At 37.4% G+C, this 27,444-nt stretch overlaps 2 protein-coding genes across 2 annotated transcripts in view; both read right to left on the reverse strand.

The window, feature by feature from the left end:
* Positions 1-8,325, reverse strand: part of epas1a (endothelial PAS domain protein 1a) — a 31,656-nt gene extending 23,331 nt beyond the window's left edge. Inside the window, exons 1-2 of the mRNA XM_065270432.2 lie at positions 8,023-8,325; positions 783-973 (exon numbers count right to left, since the gene is read on the reverse strand). Of these exons, the coding sequence (XP_065126504.2) occupies positions 783-973; positions 8,023-8,048 (217 nt within the window). The 5' untranslated portion in view covers positions 8,049-8,325. The remainder of the gene's footprint in view (positions 1-782; positions 974-8,022) is intronic.
* A 1,142-nt stretch (positions 8,326-9,467) lies between these two features.
* prkcea (protein kinase C, epsilon a) overlaps positions 9,468-27,444 on the reverse strand; it is a 67,916-nt gene continuing 49,939 nt past the window's right edge. The window contains exons 11-15 of the mRNA XM_065270416.2: positions 25,374-25,528; positions 16,060-16,198; positions 15,324-15,512; positions 13,929-14,075; positions 9,468-11,839 (exon numbers count right to left, since the gene is read on the reverse strand). Of these exons, the coding sequence (XP_065126488.2) occupies positions 11,693-11,839; positions 13,929-14,075; positions 15,324-15,512; positions 16,060-16,198; positions 25,374-25,528 (777 nt within the window). The 3' untranslated portion in view covers positions 9,468-11,692. The remainder of the gene's footprint in view (positions 11,840-13,928; positions 14,076-15,323; positions 15,513-16,059; positions 16,199-25,373; positions 25,529-27,444) is intronic.

The raw sequence follows: 27,444 nt of genomic DNA on the forward strand, positions 1-27,444 counted from the left end.
CACCCACACACATTTTCATCAATAGATTCCATCTCTTACCCTTTTCATTGTTTAACCCCCTCCCCTCGCAAACTTCCTCGCCTCCTCTCTCTCTCTTTTTCCCCTCTTTTAGAGATACACATGTATGTGCGTCAGGAATGAAGTCTGGAAACAATGTTCTGTGTTCTTTGTCTGCCTTCCTGTAGTTCTTATTGTAAATTGAACAGAACAGGACATCTTGTGGTTTAACCCGCCCCAATTTTACTGACACACAAACACACACACATTTTATATGTTTTATTTGATTCCACATTAAGTCATAATTTCACAAACGCTAGTATTCCTTTATTTTTAATTCATTTTGTTCTTATATAAAACTAATGATTTTTTCTTTGACGCTAAACATAATCTTTAGAAAAGCTCAAAATTCTCGTTGGGAGGTCTAATGACGGATTTCCATGCATTGTGGAGACACTTTCGTTCCCACAATGCATCTGAAATCGAAGTCTAGATAAAAAACAATGTTTCTTTTGGATATATTTAGGTATATTCTCAATTAGCAAAATGATTAATAAATAAAGCAACAAGTGAAAGTGGGATCTACTTAAATAATTTACTTCAATTTTTTAACACTTAAAAAATTATTGGTAAAACCTAAAATTGTAAGCCTTTTCGACAATTTTTTTTTTATTAATTTGAGAACATTTAAGTTGGTTAGGGTGAGTTTACAATATTTATAAACAACATTGTAAAAACCATAAATATGGTAATATACAATACATGAATATCTTGTAGCTATGTACCTGAATTGAAGAGTTTGCGTGTTCGCAGAAAACTGATGGCTAGTCTCATGATGGAGGCTTTATCCAGGTGTGAGCTGATGCTGTGGGGTAACGGGAGCTGGTGAGCTAGTTCATAAAATACCTCCGTCTCTTTACTGCGCCTGCAGCGTGCTGCATCACGAGACTTTTCCTTGCGCCTTTCTGATGGATGCCTAGAAAACAAGATTATGATTACAATGATGCACAGCCCAAGCTGCATCTTACATTTATACATTTAGCCAACACTTTAAAGTTAATTCACAATTTGTTTCAGTCCCTCTTTGTTTGACCAATTTGTGTTTTCCCTTGAAGTTAAACCCATGACCTTGGTGTTGCTAGCGCCACACTACCAGTTGGGCTACAGGAATGTTTTTGATACCGAAAACCGCTTATGTTTTAAAATGGGCTTTCTAAGGGATGCTGCCCCAAATTTCATGTAGTTGTAAATATTTATGACAAATATAATAAGTTACAGCTTTCGATTTAACTACCTTTAAAAAAAAATCCATCTATGAGCACTCCAAAACCACACCAGTGAGAATCTGAGTATTTAGGTCTACATGGAAAGGAATAAAAAAAAAAACTGGGTCAGATCAGGTCATCACAGCATCTTCAGAAGTCTAATGTGACCTTGTTAGTGAATGTTATTAAGTACAATTTGATGTGTATATCAAAATTTTGTCGGTGGACAATTCTCTTTAAAGCAACACCAAAGAGTTTTTTTTTAACCTTAAAATAACGTTTCCAAAAAAGTTTCAGTGGTTCATCCACTCAAAACAGGGTGAATGGCACTTTCACATTCGCTTTGCAGCCCTCTATCGGCCAAAACCGCACTAAAGAAGTTTCCAACCGTCGGGTAGTGGTCCTGTAGTTCGAAAACTTGCTTTACGGCAGACCTACAATCCAATCAAAGCCAGCTATGCTGCAGTATTTACGACAGTGCTAATGAACAATTACGCTTCTAACATGTAGGGGGAGCAAAGAGCAATAACTCTTTAGTGTTGCTTTAAAGCGGACGTTTTTCGTGATCTCATTTTTAGAGCCCGACCGATATGCATTTTTTTGGGGCCGATGCCGATACAGATATTAGGGAGTAAAAAAACACTGATAACGATATATCGGCCGATATTCTTTATGTGTATATTATACCCTGCTGAAAAAAACAGCATCAAACCAGCATGGACCAGCATGGGAATCATGCTGGTCTATGCTGGTTTAGCTGGTGGTCACCAGCATACCAGCACCAAAACACAACATATGCTGTTATGACCAGCATGGGATGCTGGTGCTAATGCTGGTTTAGCTGGTGCTGATGCTGGTTTGATGCTGGTTTAGCTGGTGCTAATGCTGGTGCTGATGCTGGTTTGGTGCTGGTTTAGCTGGTGCTAATGCTGGTGCTGATGCTGGTTTGATGCTGGTTTAGCTGGTGTTCACTAGTAAACCAGCACCAAAACACAACATATGCTGGTCTTGCTGGTATGCTGTTTTTTTCAGCAGGGTAGTACAGTACACATATACTACAGTATATTATACTACAGCAGGCTTCTGTACATATAATACACTATATACATTAACAGAATATACTATATATAAATACTTTTTTTGCAATGATCACTCACAAATGTGGTGATCAAACACTTAAAATGACAACTGACGTGACAAAGATATGTAGTATAGGCAGGTGTGTTTTACAAGTTAACAATAAACTTTATTATCCAAAATGATTCTGATATAAGTGCACAAAACAGTAAACTTGACCAATTATAAATAACTTTAAAACACAAACAAAACAAAATGCATAGAACTTAAATGATTGTCAGTTTTGACGAGAATAATGTTATATTGGGCTTATTTTGAAAATGGAAACTTATAAAGTCATTGTTTATTTGCTTTACAGTAAGTTATGTATTTCACAAATTAATTAGAAACTTACTGTTAAGACGACAATGCTTTACTGACAACATACTGTAGGCTTATGTTTAATGTACTGCACAACGTTTTTATGACGCGAACCCACAGTGTTCTGCCGGTACTTTAAACTTTTATAAAACTAAAGCGTCTTCTCTCCGCCTCTTTAATTTAACGAGGGTGTAAAGTTGCGTGAGCTTATTTAATCAATTGCTTTGAAATGAGCATGTTCAGTAACAGCACAAGCAGATGTACTCCCACAGACTGCGCGTCAGTTAAAGCGCGTCCTTTCTCCGCCTCGCGTCATTTCTTCCGCTTGCGTTTTAAACAACTCGCAAGTGGACAAAAGAGACGGATTAAAAACACCAAATGTAAACCGGAATGTGTCTTTCTCGCCCAGTTATAATCCAATCGACCAAAGCGCGTCTTAATACCAGGTGTAAAATGTTGTGAAGAAACCGCCTGACTGCCACCACCTGAACTGAGGGACTGACTGAAGTGAAGGGGGGTTGGCTGGTGTCACTACAGTGAGTGACCTGGGTCACCATTAGCAACCAGTAGGGCGCACTCTGCTGGACAAACAAGTACTTACATCTTTCAAAAGCATTTAATGTCTTCTGTAAGGAACGTTAATATCGGCGGCTTATACGCCGATACAGATATATCTGCGACAGGCTCATATCGGCCGATAAAATCGGCAAAACGATAAATCGGTCGGGCTCTACTCATTTTTTAAACTTTAGTTGGTGTGTAAGGTTGCTGTTAGAGCATAAATAATGCAAAATTATAAGTTATACAAGTTCCATGCCAAGCGATAAAATTTTATTTAACAGAATTAGCTTTTCAAGGACTACAGAGAATGGCCGGTTTGGACCACAGCCCTCTACTTCCCGGTTGAATGACGTCAATATAAGTTTTTGACTAACCTCCGCCCAAAGGAATATGTCAGTCGCCAGCTAAGCACAAACGGCTTTGGCTAAGCTAAGCTGCTGTTAAATCACAATACACTAAACAAACTACACAATCAAAACTCGTTACGTATTTCTGAAGGAACAAGGAAGACATTAGCCATTTTTAGGACAGTGAAAACAGTGGTATAGAGATAATTGTGTGAAAAATACTGTGTTTTTTACACACCAAACATGAACACATGTTATATTGCGCACCATAAACACAAAGAAAGCTTTGCAAACACAGGAAAAATGGGACCTTTAATTGTGCATTTTAGAAGACTTACTGTAATAAGGCATAATAGATGCTTTGTTCACGAAACAGATCTTTTGATAAGTCTGCCCTCATTTATCTCTCCAGAGAGAAAGCATATGTTGCCAAATGAAGCAATTCAGCGGTTTGTGGCTTGCCAATGTGTGGGAGTTGAAGGCCCGTGGCAGAGAGAAGTGAACTCTCCGTGGCCCCTGTATGCGGTATGCCACCCTTATAAAAAACCAAGTGACATGTAGTGTGGAAGATAAAACACCACAACCGCTCTCCACAGTGCTGCTGACACTGACTTATACTTGGCCTGGCACGTGTCTTGGGCACAGTTTGTAAGAGGATGAATCGTGGATATTGTGATGCAATTCCAGTAGTCTCCCAGTGCCAATTCCCTTTTCCCTGGCTAAGGCTGGCCGAGCTCTGGTAGTGATTTTAAAATGTTCACAGCGTGAAGCAGGAATGTGATAATCTGCCCTCTATTATGCTGTTGCATATCTGGCAACCTCAAAATGGCCCTCTCTGTCATTCTAAGTTCTACTACCCCAATTTTCTACAAAAAATGTCATTTTTATACTAACCATGGGTTCTTCTCACAGGAAGTGGCTGATAAAAAGGTCAAACCCATGGGAATAAACTTGAACTTACAGTCAGCTTTTCCTCTGGGCTAAATGAGAAATGGCTACTTCCATTTAAACCCCCACACTCAATGAGTGCCGTCTGTCTGCAACCAACAAAAAACACATCAGTTTAAAAGGAATAAGTCACCCAAACATCTTAAATCTGTGATCTGCTGTGTTTGAATACATAAGAAAGGTCAACCAAGGCTTTGGGGTGATTCAATAGACATATTGTTCTCAGAGAGTACGCAAACTAACTCATTCTCTTCACCACTCTAACACAGTAGGTGGCGATAATGCACCTTAATGTTGGTGCTACTTGCTATTAAACGGGAAAAAAAATAGTTTTGGGAATACGTCTTGGCCAAAGCTATGGGTCATAAAATGACTAAATGAGCATCTATTACATTTAAAAAGTCTTTATTGACCCAGCAATGGTGTGGATTAAAAGGACATTTCTAAAATATCTTCGACTGTGTTTGTCTGAACAAAGATAATCATGTACATCAAGGATCGCTTGAGGGTGAGTAAATCATGGGGTAATTTTCTTTTTCATTTTAACGAAAATAAATAATAATACTTTTTTAAAACTAGGATTCAAAATCTAATTTAGATCTGGAAGTAAACACAGTTTTTGGGAATGTAATGTTGTGCACTGAATTATAAATATTTAAGGCACTATTTATAATATAATATTTAAGGTCTAATCAAATAAGCAACTTTGTAAAACTGATCATGCCAGCTCTTTTGTACAAAAGGTCAGATTCCCTTGCTTCAGTTGTGGCACACACATGCTCTTTGGAATGTCCTCAGATCATTCCAGAAAAACATGGATCAACAGGATTTGCATAAACTTATGAAATCCGTCAGATGCCAGCTTGCATATCAAAAAAGCAAAATAGGAACATAACAAATATTGTAGTAGTATGAAATTCATGACAAACAATCAGCATTCCTACAAATAGCTAATTACTTCTTAGACTTGATAACCAAAATAAAATATATTAGATGCAAAAAATCTGTCACACAGTTTTGAAAACATTACCACACACGTCAATCTCTCGCAGCCAGCTGGATTGAGTAACCAATGCATGAGCTGCCTACTACCAGCTTATTTGTTCAGTAACTTAAACCAGACCTAAACTGCCCAAATAACCCTTGGATGCCTACACGTTTTGATCTGTGTTGATGGTGAAGGTTTATCTCTCCGCTGAGGGATCCTTTGGCCTGGATCCCTCAAATGAAGGGGAGTTGTGTCCTCTGCCCTTTACTAGGCTACTGAGTTCTGTTCCCACACAGTCCAGCTGCAGACTTTAACCCCTCACCCCCTTCAATATATCTGGCTCAACAACTTCTCTGAGATCTATATAATGACCGGTGCTACAGGTCAAGATAGCCTGAGGACAGTGTCCTGTTTGCAGTTTTTGCCTCTTGTCAATCATATATCTTTTTAAATGCATTACTGAAGCAAAATATGGCTATTAAGACTGACAAAAATGTAGCCGCTTCCACCTGTTCTTGACATCCCCCATTTATTTTCATTAAGTGTCAATCCGGCACTCAACAAGTACCTGACAGGGGGAAATTCAGTATTTCAGAACCAGATCTCGAGGGAGATTTGTACGAATCAGAATGGAAATGAATCCTAATGTGCACATACTGTACTAGACTAGAAAACACAATAGTGAGAAAGCTTTACCTATCACCTACTGCCTTAGGCGACATCGCGCACGCAAAGGCAAAGCAAAAGCTGTCAAAGACACCAGATCATGTGATTAGTAAACCTATTCCTCCCTCTATCTCTCTCTGCATCTCTCTTCACAACCCGATTAGACCACAGAGTTTGCAAAGAGCCAAAAGCCAGGTTGCACAGACTGTCCATTCAGTCCAGATAATCTTATTTCACATCCTTAAGAGATGGCCAACCTTTACCCCCAAACTAATAATCCAGACAATGATCGTTGAACACAGGGCACCCGACCAGTTGTATTGAATAGATTTCTGCCATGCAGTAGGGAGCAAAAAGTAGGAAAAAATTGTTTTTTAAAAAGAAATACTATTATGATTACATTAAAGCAATGTTCCTATAATCACAAACACAAAGGACTTAAATGACATCACACTTAATCACAATGCTAATTAAACACTTAAAAAAGAAAGTTAAACAAACTTTGAGATAATTGATAACAAGCTGATAGATTGCTAGAAAGGACACATCAAAATGACCAGTTTGGATTTTCGCATGCTTTTAAACAGTTTAAATATACAGGTGAAGCACAACTTAACCTCGGTTTCAAATAATATTAAGCAACCAAAAACCATTTGGAGAACAAAACATGGATAATTGTTTAAGCACTTTTCTACAGTGTATCCCCTTAGGCTTCATGAAAGACATTGCTGGTTTACTTTGTCAGATCAATATATCATGTATCAGACTTAGCTTAATAAACTTGTCTACGCGTTTTCATGATGACTCTGACAAAGAGACCATAAGCAGTAAACGTAGGTGAATCAAAGCCATAGAGGAAGTATGTTGTGTAGTCGGTTACTTTCAACAGATTAAAAGACAAAATGATTCATATTTTTTCTTATCATCTTTAATATTAACAGGGGATTTTAAAAAAAAACTAAGTATACAAGCACTTTCACATACTAAAATTTTATTTGTTGTCAAGACTGGGCTTAATTTTTTTTTTTGCATTTTAGACAAAGTGGCACAGTTCATCCCAACATTTAAAACAATTTGTGGTAGCCGGATTCAACAAGTAGCTGTTTATTTCCAGACTGCGCAAAACTACTGTGGTTATCTCTTAGTTTATACTGTAAAAAAGTCCACATATTTTTGTTAAAGTTCAGTCGCTGCATTACATGCTTAAGATTAATCAAATTTTCTGTGGAAGTCATTTTAACTCATTTATTAATACTTGACTAATTGCTATAACTTACAAAAAGTAAGTAAAAAGTATACAGATGAGTTAATGTCGAAACATACGTTATCATGACTTACTGACACAGTCTAGTGTACAGATCTGATTGTAAAGTGGGTCAGCTATTTACAAGAATTGATAATGTAGTATCAGTTTAATAAAAAAATTAATGAAAATGTATTATTTGTTTTTATTTTAATTTGAGCCATGACGTTTTATACGTTTCAGGACTTTTTATGAGATTACCAAAATCTGACTACACTTACCAACAAACTACACGTCAAAATGTTAAATTAAAATTACGAAGTTAAAGTAACAAAATGTAAACACTGTTTAAAATACAGAAACAACTTAGTTACGCTTGAACGACTTTGCTTCTAAAAGATTTTCTGAATAATGATCAAGTTCAGTGCGTCTTATTTTTTATTCCGCTTTTAACGTTAACTAAACGTTACCTCCGTATCATTGCGCGGCAAATTAAATCTCAAACGTGAATATGAACAAAATACAATAAAAAACATTGAAGGTGCAAGTAGTAATAAAGACTTTCTTTACCTCTTTTTCTCCTTTTCGGCTGTCATTATGGATGAACACAGACGACAACCGTAAGATTTTCTCCTGCGTCAAATTCAATTCAATTTCCAAAAAACTTTTAAACGCGAATCTCGTCACAGGTGCGATGTTTCTTTATTATCTCGTCTGCGTATTGTCCATTCTCCGGATATGTCCAGTACTGACAGGAGCAGTTAGTGCAGTCTCAGTACACTGCCGAGGATTGCACTACCTCCCCAAACTGACACGGAGTACACGAGAGGCTGCCCGGTTCAGCTGGACGTTTTTTGTGGCAAGCAAAAGGTGAAAAAACTCGTGAGCGCTTCAGTGCGCTCGTTCACGCCTCCCTGCTGGTGCAAGTTATGTGTGTGCTCGGCGCTGCACAGACCGATCGATGTTTGACATAAAAGTATCGCAAGAGCAATTCATAAGCTGTGCTGTACTGTATGTGAAGCTCCTGAAGCTGATGTCATACTATGTCAGTCTGCGCAGCGACCAACTGAGTCGCATACACCTATAGTCAAATCTGTGCTTGCTGATTTGTCACTTCATGCTCGCGCCTGCCACTCAGTCAGCGCCTGCGCATGGTCTCATATTTTCACTACCGTGAGCGCGCTGCGCTTTTGAAGATCGACTAAATTAATTATTGAAGATTATAAAATATGACAGTATAATGTACATAAAACTACATGCCAACGTGAAGTGTTTGAAAATGATCCAAAATAAGCGAACGTTTGAAAGCAAACCAACAGAAAAATACTGTTTAATATGTAACTTACCAAAGTAAACTAAAATGTCTGGTGTAGTAAAATTCCAAATGCTATGTACTGCTTTTTAACCTTACCAATAAATATTTAGGTCTAAATTGTTTATAACATCTTATAAATTCACATAACTTTGAGTAAATATAGTATACATTATTACCATAACATTATACAGGATACTACTAAAGTATTAAGTATTTTTAATGTGGTACTGGCTTAAGTAAAATCAAGGCTGAAATGTTAATCTTTGGACGTTGACAAGCAAACAAAACTGATCATTGACCATTTGAAAATACCATTACGGAGCTTGCCGAGAAAATCACTGGAACAGAGGATTAATCTCAAATGTAGTGACATCCTGTAACAATTCCTATTTAATATAACAGGCTTGATCTGGCTTATTTTACCATGCAAACAAACATGTAATAGATCCCCACTACGCACAAACTATGAAAAGCAGGTTGTGTGCATGCATGCTTTTATACAAAAGATTGTTTCTGAGATAGTGACAAAAGTTTGTTTCTGCAAAACACCAAACTTTTCCATTTAGATCTTTTCTCTAAATGACTGTTGAAGCACAGATTATTCATTCCCCCTCATACACACAATGTTTTTGCAACTTGATAAATTCCTCTGAACTGATGCTTGCGTGTGGCATATAATACTCAATGCATCACAAGAGAGTTCATTTTTATACACCTTGGGATTTAATAGGATAAACAAAACATTCACATCCTTTAGATGACAGTACATTTGGCACATAGTAAAATGCTTACAATGGGATAACGCTAATGTATCCATGAACGAAATACCTCTGTGCACATAAAGCTTCACCGTACAGAAACTAAAGTCCAACACCAGATGTATATAATACAGCACTATAATACATATGAAACATTTATGTACTTCAATACTGTATGCGCAAATATTCAATATTCAGCCAGAGAAACCTTGCACTTAATTTAAGAGGTAATTCATAGTTCAGTTTATTTACTTTATGACTTTGTAGACAGACCGTGGATGTTTCCTATATATCAAGTCCATTCCTTTACAATTCAAAAGGAAACAAATGGGAAAAATAAAGCTGAAGAACTGATGACGAGACATTTGGCATGGTGCTGAGACTGAGACAGATGCCTGCAGGAGACAAGGCTTCATAGAAACATTGACCTATACCAAAATCTACCCACAGACACATAAAAAACCAACAAAACGATAAAACTTCAAACAAAACAAAAATAAACTTTAAACAGCAATAAACATTTAAAGTCAGTCAGGGAGAAAAATTAAAAACACTTTTTTTTTTAAACACAAATTCTTCAAATTGACACTGAATTGCTAAAACAAAAGTCATCACATTCCAGAAGGTTTAATTAGTACGCCTGAAATGTACCCTTTTCTTGTAGTTTACCTCTAGTGTTTCACATTTTACAAATAAATCTCTAAACTACAGTACAAGGACTTCACAAGAAGAAATACCTTGTTTTGAAAAACAAAACAGATTCTACTGAGGCTTCATTTCCTGAAATACAATAACTCAAAAGACACTGGGAAATGAGTGACCTATTGACACAAGGGAAGTATAGCTACATGTATATTGAATAAATTATAAGTTATATCTCACACATTGTTCCACTACATTCCACAGCTTATGTACTTCAGCAAACTATGTACATGAGAGTGGCATACAGAGTTGCAACAGAGACAGCATGAGAGAGAAAGCCTTTGGTGAAGCCCTAACCTATAGGACACTCTTCACTCTTTAAGACCAGCAGGAATATCAGCCCATAAAAGAGAAACCGTTGACATCAAGAAATAAAAATACGAAAAGAAAAGGGAAAGTGTGTTTAGGGTATTGCACATAGATATCCAAAACATAGACTGATGCTACTCAGTAACAACACAATTTGCAAGACCATGCAACAATTGCCTATACTCTAAAAAGCTTCCACGGGCTTTGGAGCAAATACTATGTACATGTTAAGTCTTCTTGGTAAGACTTATGAGCTATGGGTGCTGGTCTGACTTTCACAACTACACTTTCTTGTGCATAGCGGCGAGCACGACACACGCACGCACGCGCGCACACACACGCACACGCATACACGCAAACAGCAATTTTTACAGTCAAGCGCAAAAGAAAATTAATTGCGAAACAGCAATAAAACAACAAGAAAATTTTAGAGCATTGAGAGGACAAGACCTCCGACTCTCATTCATGCAAACACATGCACACATACACGTCATGCACACACCTACTCAGGCCAACAGACACATCATAACACAACCCATATACAGCAGGTTATCATTCCTAATGGACCTTCATAACACTGTGATGGAATAGATATATATATATATTTATATAATACAAATTAAATTTTTTTAATGTCTTTGTATATTTTATAAAATTGCTCCCAAAATGTCATCTGAATACACAAAAAGGCATTTGACTGCATAGCACAACATGTCTCTTTGTCATGTATGCAGTGTATATTCTTCCCCAAGGGCACAACCTCTGACACTTCCATCCATCAGGGGGAACGACAGCCCGACCAGTATTCACGCGGCACTACAATCATCCGTATCGTCAATTTGGTTTAAGGTAGTGTGTGCCGACCCTTCCGGGGTCTTGGAGAACATTCTTATCTGATTGATTTAGCTTTTTGAAACGGAGAGGTGATGTTACTTTAGAGGCCTTGCGTTAGATCCACTGTAATGAGAATCATGTTGTTTTTTTTTTTAAAGATACAGAGAAGAAAGATGAAGACAGCAGTAAAGGAGAACCGATATCTGGGCCTCCTGTTCTGATTTGAGTGTGTGTTCATGTATTGCGTAATGACTTGGGTTTCTGAGTGTCTACAGGTACAATTGACGTTTTGGAATAGAACTGAACGGTGCCAGGTGGGGCTTTAAGACAAGGTTTCTTCTCCAAAGTAGGAAAATCCCTTGAATTCATCCTGGTTGATTTGTTTGATGATGGCATCGTCCACCGGCGTGAGCACGGGGTCTTCGCGGGTGAAGTCCTGATCGAAGTTATTCACATCACGCTTGGTTTTCTGCAACATGAAAGAGACAGAAAGAGAAACATGTTTGTATTAGGAATTATTAAACTTCAAGGTCACCATGACATCAAAAGTGACAATTCTTTTTTTATTATGGAATATTGCAGTATTTATTGTAATTTATTTTTCCATACAGATCATAATTATCAATCATAAACATTGATCTCCTCCCCCTCTAAACGAAATTTTTAGGTGTTTACGAGCACATGCGGCGCTGCGCAGAACGATCAGAGAGGTTTGCCGCTTGCAGTCGAGAGAGGAGCTGAAGACGGAGCCATCAAGCCGGACACCTGCTGCTTGCTGTATTGACGTGTGTGCCATGTTTCCTTTTTTTTTGTGAATTAGATGGTGGATTTGTTAAAAACAAACCTTTTAATAAAAAAGTTGCAACAAGAAACATTTTATATTGAATATTTTAATTGCTGCATATACTGTATGCCCAAAAATAATGGGAAACAAGCGTACATTAATAAAATACCTATATAGTTTGGTATTTTGCTAATATTTATTATATATTTATTTTATTTTATTTATAACTTATTTATATAAATTAATGTGTTTTATTCTGTTATAAAAACATGAATTTAAAATGTTTATTCGTTGAACTGAAGGTTGGATTAAACATGAAACCCACGTGATCGTTTTCATCAGTAAGGCAACCAATCACGAAGAACTGTATCGTCATCAGAACTCCGTGCAGCCGCTCTGGATGTGCTTGCCGGCTACTCTCGAAACGCTCTTGCAGTACTTTTAAACCATACGTCACAATCACACGCCTTCAGCGCCAGCTTAAGGCGGACAAAATTACTAACCGGCATGCACTGCTTCAAGTCAGCTGCCGATCGGTCTGCGCAGCGCCGCAAAGGTGAACAAACCTCTTTTCTCTTATGTATGTCTGTCTTAGGGGTGGGCCTACATTAACTGTCCAATGGTCAGGCACCAACCTTCCAATGATCCAATCAAATCCCAAAGGACAAAATCAAGTCCCGCTCTACAGTTTTCTCATTCCAAAACCGTTCACTTGGTTCAATTGTAAAGTTAGGCTAAAGCCCCGTTCACACCAATAATGATAATCAATTTTGAATGAAGATCTTAAAAAAGCATTCACACCACAACTTAAATGATCAAGATACACAGTTGTGATCACTTTCAGAACAATTTTTTCCAGCTGTTGAACAATAAAACACTGGAAGCCAATCAAAATTTTTGTATGTACGAATATGTGAAACTGCAGTGCTAAGCTGTAATAAACAACATTACTGCCTGTTGGTGTTGACGCTCATGTAGTTATTGTGATATAAATGGCTAAAAAAAATGACTAAATTTTTTACATAAAATTTCATGAATTACAAAGAAAATATACAATTTATAATTATCTGCACTTAAAAAAAATAAAGATAACAATGAAATTATTATATCAATGTCATTTTCAAAAGTTTTTTTAATTTAAGAGGTAAGTGTTCGGGACAGCCACCAGGGACCTCTTGCTGTAAGGCAACAAGTTACTGTGCCGCCCCTTATTGACATTTTATATGTATGTGTGTATATGTATGTATGTGTATGTGTGTATATGTGTGTGTATATATAAATAAACATGCATGGCTTTACATTCATGTTTTCTCTCATGTTCTGTTCTGTTCTAGGTTCTAAGAAACAGGAAAGGCTTTCAGTTAACTACCACAAGTGCGTAACTAAAAATGTAGAGAGTTAGTTGGTAAGCCACAGTGGTGACAGAGCGCCAGCTCAAAGTTACTCAGAGGGCAAGAGAGCAAGTGGCGGCCACACGGTCTCTTAACCCATCTGTGACCTTTCTATCTGCACCCACATGTGTACATATACACAGCAACACAACAGCCTCGGCCCTCCCCTGTCATGGGAAAGCAGAAGTCAAGAAGTGCCGTTGTGGCATCCGACTTTCAGTCTACACCACAAACGCTCAACTCAGAGGAACATGAGAGATAAAGTGTGTGAGAGAAAGTGTTTTTTGCAGGCAACGTGTGTGTGAAATAAGCGTCTGTGATATGTGCTGTCACATGAATTTGTGTGCGTTGGTTTCTGTGTGTGAGAAAGCAAGTATGCTTACAATACGGGGTTTAAACGGCGGTTTGATTTTCCTCTGCTCCAGCAGGACCCAGTCGATCTCTCTGAAGAAGGGGTGGACTTTGATTGCCTCCTCCAACCCCTGGGTCACCACACAGCCCAGTCGCTTACTTGGGCTCTTTGTCATAAACTGAAGAAAGGAAGTACATATTAGGGCTGTGCAAAAAAATCTCCTGCGATTCTCGTGCGTGTTTCATCAGTAATGCTGGTTCCTTGATTAGTAGTAAATCGCCATCACCTACTTTCAGATGGAGCGGCATTTACTACACAGAGCTGTAGTTCACCAAGAAGCTAGGCAAAATTGCATAGATTATCGGAGTTGATTTTCCTCAATTATGAATGCGATATTGCCTTGCTTCTCTGTGAAATACGGATCTGTGTAGTAAATGCAGCTCCATCTGAAAGCAGGTGATGGCGATTTACTACTAATCAAGAAACCGGCTTTACTGATGAAACGCGCACGAGAATCGTAGGCGATTTTTTTACAGCCCTAGTTCATATTGTTTTATACATTAAAATAAAAAAATAAGGTAAATATAAACCATCTTAAAAGAGCTTTAACTGATTTTATATAATACCACATATGAAATTTCTCTTCAATCTAGCAGATATCTCTGAAATACATTCTGTCCTGTGTCCTGTCTTGGTAACAGCCTTAAAGGAATAGTTCGCCCAAAAATGAAAATTGTGTCATTTACTTACTCTCATGTTGTTTCAAATCTGTATTAATTTCTTGTTCTGATGAACACGAAGGAAGATATTTTGAGTAATGCTTGTAACCAAACTAATCAGAGACCCCATTAACTTTCATAGTATTCTTTTATCCTTCTATAGACAGTTTCAGCAGTAACAACATAAACAAGCAACTTTCGTGGTCAACACGTAACTTCCGGTAAACTCAGCTGAGAACAAAAATAACAAAAAAGTCCTTTTAAAGTAGTTTATTTATATAACAAGCAAAATAAACAACACTTAGATGACCTAGAAAACCAAAACATTTGTTATTTTTGACTAGGTATTTGTTCAAGAGATCAGTTTAGCAACTAGTCAGACTATTAAAAAAAACCTGAAACCGGAAGAAAAATTCCGACCAGACGTGTAATCGCGTCATCACACATGCATCCTATGAAACCGTCTATAGGAGTGAATGGGGCTCATGATCGGTTTGGTTACCAACACTGCTAAAAATATCTTCCTTCGTATTCATCAGAACAAAGAAATGTATACAGGTTTGCATAACAACATGAGTGTGAGAAAATAATGACAGAATTTAAATTTTTGGATGTACTGCAGAAGATTAAAAGTAGAAAAAAATGGGTCAACCAAAAACCCTGCAATGAAAAAAATCACGTCAACAGAGAAGATACGGGACGCTTACAGCTTTCAGAATGCTGACTGCCTCTTTACTGAGCCACACGGGATAAAGCACATCGTCATGTAGGATGGATTCAAACAGGTCATCTTCATTGTCAGCTTCAAATGGCGGCTGGCCAGCCATCATCTCGTACATTAGCACGCCCAGAGCCCACCAATCCACCGAAGGTCCGTACTCCAACTCCTGCAGGATCTATATTAGAAGAAAAGGATCTGTGTTCAGATAACTGTAAGTGATGCTGCTTTTGTTCATTATGATTTGCCAGGCTAAAAGTAGCTTTTCATAATATCTACATTTCTTGCTATGCTTCTTTGAAGAATTTACAATTGCATTAGCAACAGACAAGCAAATGACTGAACATGACACAGTCTTAATACAATAGTAAATAGATTTAAAGTAATAAACAAAAAAACAAACACAATATTTCTAATATAAAATTAGGCAAAATCTATAAAAATGTCAGCTTTATTAAGTATAATGTAAAATGTACATGGGTATGTACAATAATATATGCACTCCAAGAAAGCTGTGTTGTTTCAAACTATGATTAGGTAAAATAAAGACAAAACCATCTGTTGATTTAAATTAACCTAGAAAATGTCAATCCATGGGTTAAACCAACCCTGCGTATGTAGGTTCATTTAAACCAACAAATGGGTTTGTCCATATTAGATCCAACTTGGGTTGAAACGACGCAGCATTTTTTTAGAGTATAATGTATGAATAAGTGAGGTTGTACCTCAGGTGCAATGTAGTCAGGGGTCCCACAGAAAGTGGTGGTTGTGACCCCATTCAGAATGCCCTCCTTGCACATGCCAAAGTCAGCAAGTTTACAGTGGCCCTCAGCATCTAACAGAATGTTATCCAGCTTCAGGTCTCTACAGACATAAGAAATAAAACAATACACACAATTAAAGCACTTGACATTTTGGGTGCGTTAGCTCAAACTGTTTTGTAAATTGTTAAGATTTAGGCTGTTTCAAACAGGGGTGTGAAAGAGTCGAAACACCTGCAAGACAGTAAGCTGACAATTGATCTATTGGGCCTTGAGGGTTCAGTAGACCTTTTGGGCTTCACCTATAAGTCAACCTCCTCTCGGTTTCATTCCTAAAATGGCTGCGTGTTAGTCTTAGATTTGGAAGTGCTTATGGCAGAACATTTATGTAGGTGAAAGCAACACCATATGCTACGAAGATTCTGCAATAAGAAAAATGGACCATCTAGTGAAAGGTTAACAACAGCAATGAAGGACCAAGTTCTGGATATTTCTATTGCTGTGTCTACACAGAGGCCTTACCCAACAGACCACCCAGAACGGCAGATTTCATCTCATCCCACAACACTACCCTCCCCATCTCTTAAGCTTTCTGCAGCATATACCATAGACAAATATTTCATATTCCACTAAGAAATGAATAGGTAAAAACTATTACAATAATGAGAATGCAATGCAAAAAACCTAACATTTAACATTACTGAAAAAAATGTGAATTACAACAAAAAAACTTAAGTAAAAGATCTTTACTACAAGGGGGGGGGGGGTGTACTTGTAATAAACTAAAAAATAACAAACCATTTGAACAGTACAGATAATTTTCTTATTCAATGTGTGAAATGTGACCAAATAAGATCCATTCGCCAAACTACCCTGTACCTTAGCCATACGTGTATGTTATACAAATGCACGCCTGACGGCCACATGAGATTATACTTAGTTCAAAATTTGTCCTTAGATGCCACATGGATGGGTTAACGATTGTGGAGATACCGAAAATAAAGAAGAGCACATGACGATAACATCTGATTCACTGTCACCAGAGTTGCTGTAGAGACTTGCCACAGTGCAGACAGCTTGTTTTGCACTGAAGGATGTTTGTGCACAGTACCATAGAGTTCAAAAACAGCATGAGGTGGGACAACAAAGAGTTTACCGTACCCTTTTAAAGGTTAAAACACGAGACCCCATACAGATGAATCTGGCCGAGGGCATTCAGTGGCGGGACCTTTCAAACATGTCGAAAAATTAAATGAGCTTAAAGGGTCACATGACCGTTTGATGTGTTCATTTGTGTCAGTCAAGTTGAAAGGTGTCTCAAGGATTCATATGATTAAACAGGCAGATTTCCATAATGCTGAGATACATTACGTGAAAACAAACAGACTTTTTAATATTTGAAGTTGTTCGTGTCTAACAAAATGATACACAGGACCCATGTGTATTCCTATGCAAGTGCACACTGAATGTGTTAGTTTGTTACACAGGTACACCTGGACAAACTGGCTGGTAGCTAAACACAGGAAGGAATGTTCAGAGAAGCTAATCTGATTGTCATGCCTGATAAATCCTGTTTTCTCAGTGTGTATGAGCAAAATAAAAGACAAGAACTAAAAAAAAAAAAACTCAGATGTGCCTGGTGACCCAGTGCTCAGGTTAATCTCTGGAAGGAATCGCCAGCGCTTCAGTACACAAAAAACAAGAACTAAAGCACTTCAGTTATTTCATTACTACAATATTTTGTGATATACATTTGCATTTACTACATATGATAAATACTTTCAACTAACATTCAAAAGGGAAAAACATATTTAAAGAATTTCAATTTAAAGAATTTTCCTGTCCTATATCATATATAAGAGTTATGGTATAGCTTCTTTTAAGAAATCTTAAGAGTCATAATTACACTTCACTCTGGAATGCTTGATTCTGATTGGCCAGCATCTTGTTTGAACTTTGTGTCTTGGCTTAAATCCACCAATAAACTCTTTTTCTTTGTGGAAGGTTTCCATTTCTTACAAATAAGCTAATAAAATATATCAAATCTATATTTTATGTTCATATATTTACTCATGTTCATTGCAAACAAGTTCAATTCAATTTTAATCATATGGCGTTTTTCACAATTGTTTAATTGTGTCAAAGCAGCTTAACATTAGTAAATGCAGGAGAAAACACAGAAAAATCGATGGACAACATACAGTAAGCAGCAGTGTACAGCGGCTAAGATTAAACCGTACTAGTGAGCTCAGTAATAATGTGGCGCATTGAAGAGGGTGCTAAGTTGATCCAATGTCAGCTGACATCCTAGGGGTTGAAAAAAAGTTCTGATGTACATTATTCCTATACTTAAAACAAAGATTTTTTGACCCATTGCAATGCTTTATTTTCGTACATCTTGAGCCTAGATTAGGGGTACCCAAACTCGGTTCTGGTGGGTTGGTGTCCTCCCGAATTTAGCTCTTGCCTCAGCATACACACCTGGAAGTGTCTAGTATGCATATTAAGACCTTAATTAGTGGTTTTAGGTGTGTTTGATTAGGGTTGAAGCTAAGCTCTGCAGGACACCGGCCCTCCAGGAATGAGTTTGGGTAGCCCTGGCCTAGAAAGTCAGGACATTTAGATGAAACCGGTTGCTTTTACAAAAGGATTTCACTTCATTTCTAAAAAGAACCAACTTTACTTTATGCAACCAAAGTACACCGTAAAAAGTTGGATCTACTTAAAAAAAATTTAATTGGCAACACTTTTAGTAAAAAAAGGCTTTTCAAATTAAACTTTGACTTTGGAAAAGAGAGTCAGGCCGAGTACTAGCGGCGGCTCGTGACTGTTCATCCGAGGAGCGCAAGTTCAAAATATGTGAGTGTCATGTGTGTTGCTCGTGTTTTCAAAATATGTGTTTGTTGCATCATGTGAACCATGTGCATCACGCGTTTTGGCAAAATAAGTGCCTTCTGCACATGCGTCAAAACCGTTTATGACACGTTAAGACACGCTCACGTTCACAAAGCAAGACAATCCCTTAACAGTAAACTCTAATTACGCATGAGATTATGCGAGTATCTGGCAAACGCGAGTGTCATTTTATCAAAAACCCTTTAGATGCGTCTGCAGCAGGCACTTATTTCGAAAAAACACGTGATGCACATAGGATCACTCGACGCGCAGAACACACATTTTGAAATTACGAACCACACACGATGGGCTACATACATGTTGTGACGAACCTCGCATAGAGCGCCCTCGAAAAAAGAAGTCATCGGGCGCCACTACCAAGTACCAAAAGACACTTGTAGCCAATCAGCAGTAAGGGGTGTGTCAACCAACATCGTTGCCTGGGTTGCGTATGTGTGGGGCGGGTCTATCAAAAGAAGGTCCAGATTCTATTGGGGTAGGGGTGTGTTTGTTTAGGTGATTTCAAATATCAACATTGCCTTATAGAGATCATGCTTTGACCACGCCTTTAAAGTGAGAAAATTTATGTTGAAAAAAAATAAATTTTACGTGTTACCACTTTTTGTAATAACTTTTTACAGTGTATATTTGTGGTAAGGTACTTTAAGTTAAAAATCACACAGCATTTAGATTTAATATTTATACAAAAAGAAAATCAGTACACTTACTCAAAAATTCACCTTTTCTGTTAAACAAAAGTCAGTCAGATTTGAAAATTCTAATTTTGTAAATTTTCATGTCATTTTCATTTCTCATGTTCCTTTATTTTTTCTCTTTACTTCTTCCACCTAAATTCCAGGGTAATCTGAAAGAGGTCATCAGGGTAGAATGCACTGATGGAGAAGGCTAATGTTTTTCGGATGTATTGGCGCATAACTGGTAGTCTATGTGATCTGAGATTCTCAGAGTGAGTAAATGAGCCATAGATTACTCTTAGCGACGTGTACCACCTCTCAGCAGCTGACATGCTCTAACAGATATCATTTTAATGAAGAAGGCAGAAAAAGGCGAACAGGTGTGAGGCAATCAACTTCCCACTGTACTAAAAGAGTAAGATCTCTCAGCCAACGGGTGTCACGGCGGGTCCCAACTTTGATGACCTGGGAGCGCTCTGCTTAAACCTGCGCAAGTCTGTATCTGTGTCTTTGTGTTGGTTATATTGAGAAATACAGACGCCAGGGTGTGGTGCATTACTACACCTCTTCTGCTATCTATTTACACACTTTTGCCGATAAGAATTCACACCGCTCATGTAAAACCTGCCTATCATATTGAGTTACAAGCAATTTACTGTTGCGGACTTAGTCATGTGACTGAAGACTGTATGTATTTTTGAGGAAGCGCAAGTTAATTTCTCAAAAATCCTAAAATATCAAAATATGAGATTAGCATTTTCTGGAGGAAGGGCTGGTTCACATCAAGGGCAATATCAATAACTACAAAGATACAGAATCAATCTAAATTTAAAATAATAGAGGCACCCACACCACAACTAAACATATACAGAGGAACATTAGCAATAATTAGATAACCTCCATCCACATTATGTGTGTTAAAAATGCAGTGCTGTTTTACAACAACTTACAAAAAACCAAATGGCAGGAAAGAAACAAAAACTGGAGCTATATAGTACTGTCCCAAACAGGGACCGCTTATCAGATTTTAGATTAAACCTTACATATTTTGTTCTCTTTCCCTCATGTTTACATTCTCTCATTCACTCACCCACCCACAAGGTCACTGTGCTTAAAAATGTGTCTTAGGTAAAATAGGAACCAACCCATATTTTAAATGGGTTTAAATTAACCTAGAAAATATTAGTATGGGTTCGAAACAACCCTGCATTTTTGTAGAGTGTACGATTTGACCAAGATAGCACAAGTTAGCCAAACAGGCTTGGACTTTGATGGTTGACTGGCAAAAAAATGTCAACATTTCTTTGCTGGCATAACTCAAGCGAAGATCTTTTTTGTGAGGTGCTGTTACGACAGGAGGGGCGGGAATGGGGCGGACCCGGCTTATGTAACTGTTCTATTTTTGAGAGTGACCATGAAAGGTGAAAGCATTTTCGGGTGATATCCACTTAACATGACAACAGACCAACTCTTATACACGGCAGACGGAAGCAAAGGTACTTTAAACGTAACAGCTTTCATCTGTCAAAATGAATTGTGTTAAACGTCATCAATGGCGCCTACTGCTCAAGGTCAAACAAAACAACACGCGTCTCATTCGCTAATCATCTTATTTAATCTGGCACTAAAGCCTGAAACTCTTTTTTCAAACTCAAATGAAATGCATATTATTCACATAACTCTGGTTGTAGGCGGACTTCCATTTTGAAGCAATGGTTTAATATGGTTAATTAATTGTGGCATCATTAAAGTTATAAAGTTTGTCATTAAATGATGATGAATGATGAAGAGCATTAGACACAAAACCTTCTAAGTGCGCCTAACATGTTTTCTTGCTCTTATTTTCAGGTTCATTAATTTCACTTTATACCATGGGTCTGTTGAATGCTGTATTCTGATTGGTTGAGAAATGTTCCACGGGTATGCATTATATGCATTATTTTTTGATAACCGCACACCTAACTTGTCAAATGTCTTTAAAAATAGGCACCAGAGCAATGTTTGTAATAACCATGGTATCAGTGGAATAACCGACTCCGGTCCTTTGAATTTTTGGAAATTAATGCATTATTTTCGCATAATTCAATGGCCCGTCATCAATTATTCCTAAGTTAATGGCAATGAAATGGATTTTAATTAGTAATTGAAATGTCTTGTTTTTACAAATGTCACTTTAGTCATTTCATTGTTATTTAACAAATTTTACTGTCTTTCATTGCAAAACCCTCTAAATGCTAAAATCTCCACTTCTAAAAAAGTCTTCAGTCACTCTTCACTTTCATTTCTGAAAAAGGGAAAAAATCCTAATTCAGTAAACCTCATTTAACTGTGTAAAAAACGCTTGCACCCTGACGTACATGTACCATTGTTCATCCAATTCTTCTTCCATGCACTGTGCTGAAAAATCAATGTGGCATTTAACAGATTTTGCCAACAACTCATTCTAAATAGCTTGGGGGCAGGATTAAGAAAATTTGAAGTGAAAGTTTGATGAACATATAACACATGCCAAGAAGGGCATTTTGTTAATATCATTATCTCATTTTAACAGAGGTGGCGTTTGGCGGCTTTTGCATCTGAGCAGCTCTTCATATTCAGATATGAAGTATAGTCCAGTCCACTTTTAAAAGGCCAATGCAGATGCTTGAATCATAGTGAGTCATGATGTACTGCGATGATGTAACAGTAAAATGCTAGATCATGCCCTCAAAACAAACCTGCAACCTGGAGAAAACAGCTTGTAAAAATGGCTGATTTGCATAATTCCTTAAGCGAAACAGATGCTAAAACAATACAGACAGAGCATGCAAATAAACAGACCAGTCAAGACATGCATTCATTGTCACTGAATTCTTTTATCAGCTTAACCCAAAATGACCCAAACAGCAAAAAATATTTGACACATTTTACCCTAGATCAACAGATTTTGACAGTGGTTTCCTGCAGTAAACACGTACACACGATGGCACCTTGCAGGGACAACCGCACAAACACATGTGCATGTACACACAATTAGGCCCTATTGAAATCCTTTCCTGTGTTCCTTTTGTGCATAGAAGTGATTTTTCCATACAGTCCCTCATCACATTAAGATGAAGGTCTGCCACTGATCGGGTCACACACATCTCTGCTACAAATGAACATTTGAAGTTTGTTTCTAGTACTTACCATTCTTGGACAATTACACAAAATGTGACAGAAGTGCAAACGTTACAACTTACCCCATAGGTGGGGTTAATTGTAACAGGTGGGGGTTAGTTGTAACACTTGCTAAAAATTCAAATGTCTAAATATGTGAGAAAAAGCAGCACAGTTATGACAAAACTTTTTTTATATGTGACCCAGTCTGTAATAACCATACTACAGTTTCAAAATCAAATTCTGAGATAATGAGCATCAAAGTCTGATTTTATCCATTCATTTCATTATGAATTCAATCTTTAACGTGACTTTATCCAATTAATATTAAAGATATTAACAAAAATAAATTTGACACAAGATTTTTGATAAGACAGGCACATTTATTTTGTTGGCAGTCAGCAATCATTCGTGTGTAGCCAATTTAAGACAATGGCAAGAATTACGCTAATGTAAGCGGTTTTCATATCGTAAGGGCTGAGGGGTTAGTTGTAACACAGCGTTACAATTAACCCCGCTGGGTCAAAATAGCCCACCAAAAAAGTTGCTAAGAGCTGCAGACATATTTCAAAACAATGCTATGTTTTATTCAACAAGACACTGACTAATATGACATAGAATTGGATTTGGTATCTTACACACCCACATTTACAGTACATACATGCCACCAAAACACTCTTTCATCAATAACTCACTGGAAAAACATTATACATTTCGAAAATTTGCTGGAGTTTATGTTTTGGCAGCGTGAAAACAATACCGGAAAAACAAAATGCTCACCCTTGCGCAACAATGTAAACAGTCCGTGTTACAACTAACCCCGCATTAGTTTTGCCCCGAAATAAATCCTGGATTTTGCTCACTTGAAAAACTATACTGGAATCTGTGCGGTGTCAACAAAGCCAAATATTTTTTTTAACTGAGCAAACAACACGCCTATAGAGTAAAATGTAAATGGATATTTGACAATTTATATGGCATACACAAACTTTCTCTCAGAAGTTCGCTAGTAAATAAACAATTAACCTAAGAGGTCTTGGCACAGATCAAGAAACCCGATATTGTTGAAAAGTATACCCAACAAATGCTTGTAGTACATTTAATATAGCCTTAAAAGAGGAACATAAAGAGATGTTCTGGTATTGCTAGGGGCTGGGGAGGGCTCCCATACCATTGACTGTGGTTCAAATGAACAAATACACCCTACACCTCCATTTACATTCCACAGGTCTGCCTAGGGCCGGATCTATGATGTCAAACGAGTCCACACATTTACATGTAAAAATCCACAAAACTATCAAATGCGATCTATTCATATAGATCTAAATATAGATGTGGATAATCTGTCTTTGAGTAACTACCAAAGACAAAGACTGGACCAGACTAAATAAGTTGGACTTGAACACAAACAAACTTAATTGAATTTACTGAATGATCGATATTGCGACATCAGGACACTGATACGACAAGCATTTTCGGCACGAGAAGAGGAGATGGAGGTGTTAGCATTGCATTGATGACGGCTGTTACAAATAGCGTCATGTGTAGTTTGACCTCTTGGATTTTGAAAGACTCAGCACAAACAACGCTATCTACTCAAGCTCTGGATACAAATATTGCTTTTTGTGCTTTTCTGCGGTCATGTGACCCACTGCAGCTTCAATACTTAGTTTTCATCTTTTTGCTAATAAGACTAAATTTTGTGTGTGTGTGTAAATGAGGGAGAGAAATAGAGACAGTGAGATTAGAAAGTGTATTCATGCATACTTATGCAAGTTTCAAATATAACAATGAAAGTGCATATGTGTGTGTGTCAATGGCTGTTCAAATGGGTGTGCAAAAAAGGAAGTTCAAAACAGGTGAGGGGGCTTCTCGCGAAGTTTCGTACAGGCAGGAAAAGACCTGCTTACATCGCTACCATGGCAACTTTAAAACAAGGATGCGGATTAGACCCTTGAGAATTGGTGCAATTGTTCCATCTTATCAGGTTCTGGTAAATATGCATCAAGGGTACAGAGAAGCGTCCAGTACACGCTGTCTTTTCCTCACAGAAAACCTGAATGAGCAAACTAACAGTCTGCCATTGGACTACATGATGCACTGATAATAGCGTGAGCTTTTGCTAGCTCACCGGGGTCAACTGGAATTAGCATCTAACCCCAAATGCAAAACAGGCATTCAATGTCTCTCAGGCATTTAGGTCATGCTTAGATGAGACTAGGAATATTTTTGGTATCTGTAGTCACAGGGCAGTCTTGGCGTGTGTATTTAACTAAAGTTTGTAATTATTTAAAGGTTAAAAATACGTTCATTGTCCCATGTTAGTACTACTATAGCTTAGCCGTCTCTCTCTCTGTGGCGCTATCTGAAATTATCTGTAGATTTACATTAACAGGTGCTTTTATCTAAGGCATAACATTTATTGAAATGTTTGTCCCATATCGGCTCAACTATGTTCTTTAGGTGGGTGTGGGTTTGGATTATATCTACCAAAATCATATGGGGTGAATAAAAAAACTGAAATTATTTTAGCTGCGTGCATGTGTTTACCTGTATATGACACCGTGTTGATGCAGGAACATTAGAGCTGATGTCACTTCGGCTGCGTAAAAGCGAGATCGAGCTTCATCAAACTTCCGCGAGCGTTGGATCTGAAACATCAGGTCTCCTCCATTCACATACTCCATAACAAAGAACAACCGATCCTACAGAGAGACACATAGACAGAGAGAGGAAAAATATTTTATTTATTGAATGAGAAATCTCACAATCATTACCAACATGATTCATATAGTTCTGTTGTAACCTTGCAGTTTCAGATTACTCTTGTTCAGATAATAGACGGTCAACTTGATGTAAAAACCATTACATAACAGTACTACAGTAAATGTTCATGTGTCATAAAATAACAGATTTGTTTTCTTAGTAGAAGACCCGTAAGGACTTTATGAAGTAGAGAAAGGGGCAAGGGTGCCACTAGCGATTCTGGGCCCTATGAAAGAATATGAGTTTGGGCCCCCCATCGCTCCCATTTCGCACCAAAAACACAACCTAGCTATCTAAAATCTTTGTCTGCAGCAATTTAATAATACAGACCTATTATGTTTGCTATTGTTTTTGAGCACTATAATCAGTGTTTAGTCAGAGACCTACTGTACCATGTCTGTAGCTTTAAGATGATTAATTATTGTGCAAATGTAAATTTAATAGTAAAATACAGTAAAGTAATCAAATATTCAGAGAAAATGCAACAGTCTAAAACAAAGATTAAACATACATGATATGGTGTGTATGAACCTTAACCCAAAAACCTTTAGCTTCATCCACTAGATAACTGTGACCCTGCCTGTGAAAGCCCAGTTGAAGTCTTTTTTTACTTCATAAAATCATCCTACATAATGTAAAGAACATTCTGTGAAAATAAAAACTTGATATGTTAAATATTGTCTGAGTAAGTTCATGTCAGCAATTGAAATAAATGCTTGAAATCTCACACTGTTTGTCACAGATTTGAGACTTTCACACACAGAGATACATCACATGTGTATAAGTCCGCTAGCAATATTTGTTAACAGGAGAATGCTGGATACAAATTCAAGATCTATATATGGAAACAAATGATATCTTTCTCATTCTCAGCGGTGATAAACGTAACCAATTGAATTGGCTATTAGGTAACTGTTAGCGGTTGGCTATAACTGACGTTAACATTACGGCAAAAGGAAGCTTTGTGAAGCAATTTTAAGCTACCTTTCTTTAAAAAAAATATTGGGTTATTGTCCGTCCATTTTCTCTCTCCCCCTCTGTAGTCTCTCTTTAAGTTTTCTAATGTCCAGACATATACTTCCTAGTCAAAGACATCTCTAATTTGGTAGTTTACCATCTTACTCAGTGACTAACTGAAGCTTTGTTTATAAGTTATTCGCGATTTGCTCCTCACCAGCATCTCAAACAGAAGTGCCTGCCTCTAGTCTTGAAGCTATGTAAGACTGGATAAAACCTAACAAAGAGTTACCAATAAAACAATTACATTACTAATATTACTGTTACTAATAAAAAATATCTCTGGGGGCCCAAAAAGTGTGTGGGCCCTTAGAATCGTTCACCTGAGTGTCGTCCTTGGAAAGGGGGCGGGCATAAATACATAAAAAATGTAAACTACTGTAAAAAAAAAAATTCAATTTCAGTGGAAAAAATTTGAAAAGCTCTGTGTCCCTGATTGGCCAGTTAATCCGTACGTTGTGATTGGCCTGGATACCTCTTATGTCAGCTGGAAATGTGACGTTCGTTACCATGTTTAAAAGATTTGGTTGCTAACAGAAGTTGTAAGTCCGAATCAGGAGGAATTATGATAATGTCGGTCTTGTCTACATCACCAATCCAAGGAAGTAAACTGTTGCTTACAAACCATGTGTTTTTTTGTAGTCCAAGAAAAAAGATTTACGTTGGAGACTATAACTCGTTTACTTTGTCATTGTTTACTTTGGGGTTTGGACCTTTTGCATATCGTTAAGGTGTACTAATACACACTTACACACCAAAGGAAATTTAAAAACGTGAATAGGTGCTCTTTAATAAAGCTAAAATAACTTAAAAAAAGATTGAAACATTTAAAACACTT

This window comes from Paramisgurnus dabryanus, chromosome 1 (assembly GCF_030506205.2).
Source record: "Paramisgurnus dabryanus chromosome 1, PD_genome_1.1, whole genome shotgun sequence".
Classification (NCBI taxonomy): Eukaryota; Metazoa; Chordata; class Actinopteri; order Cypriniformes; family Cobitidae; genus Paramisgurnus; species Paramisgurnus dabryanus.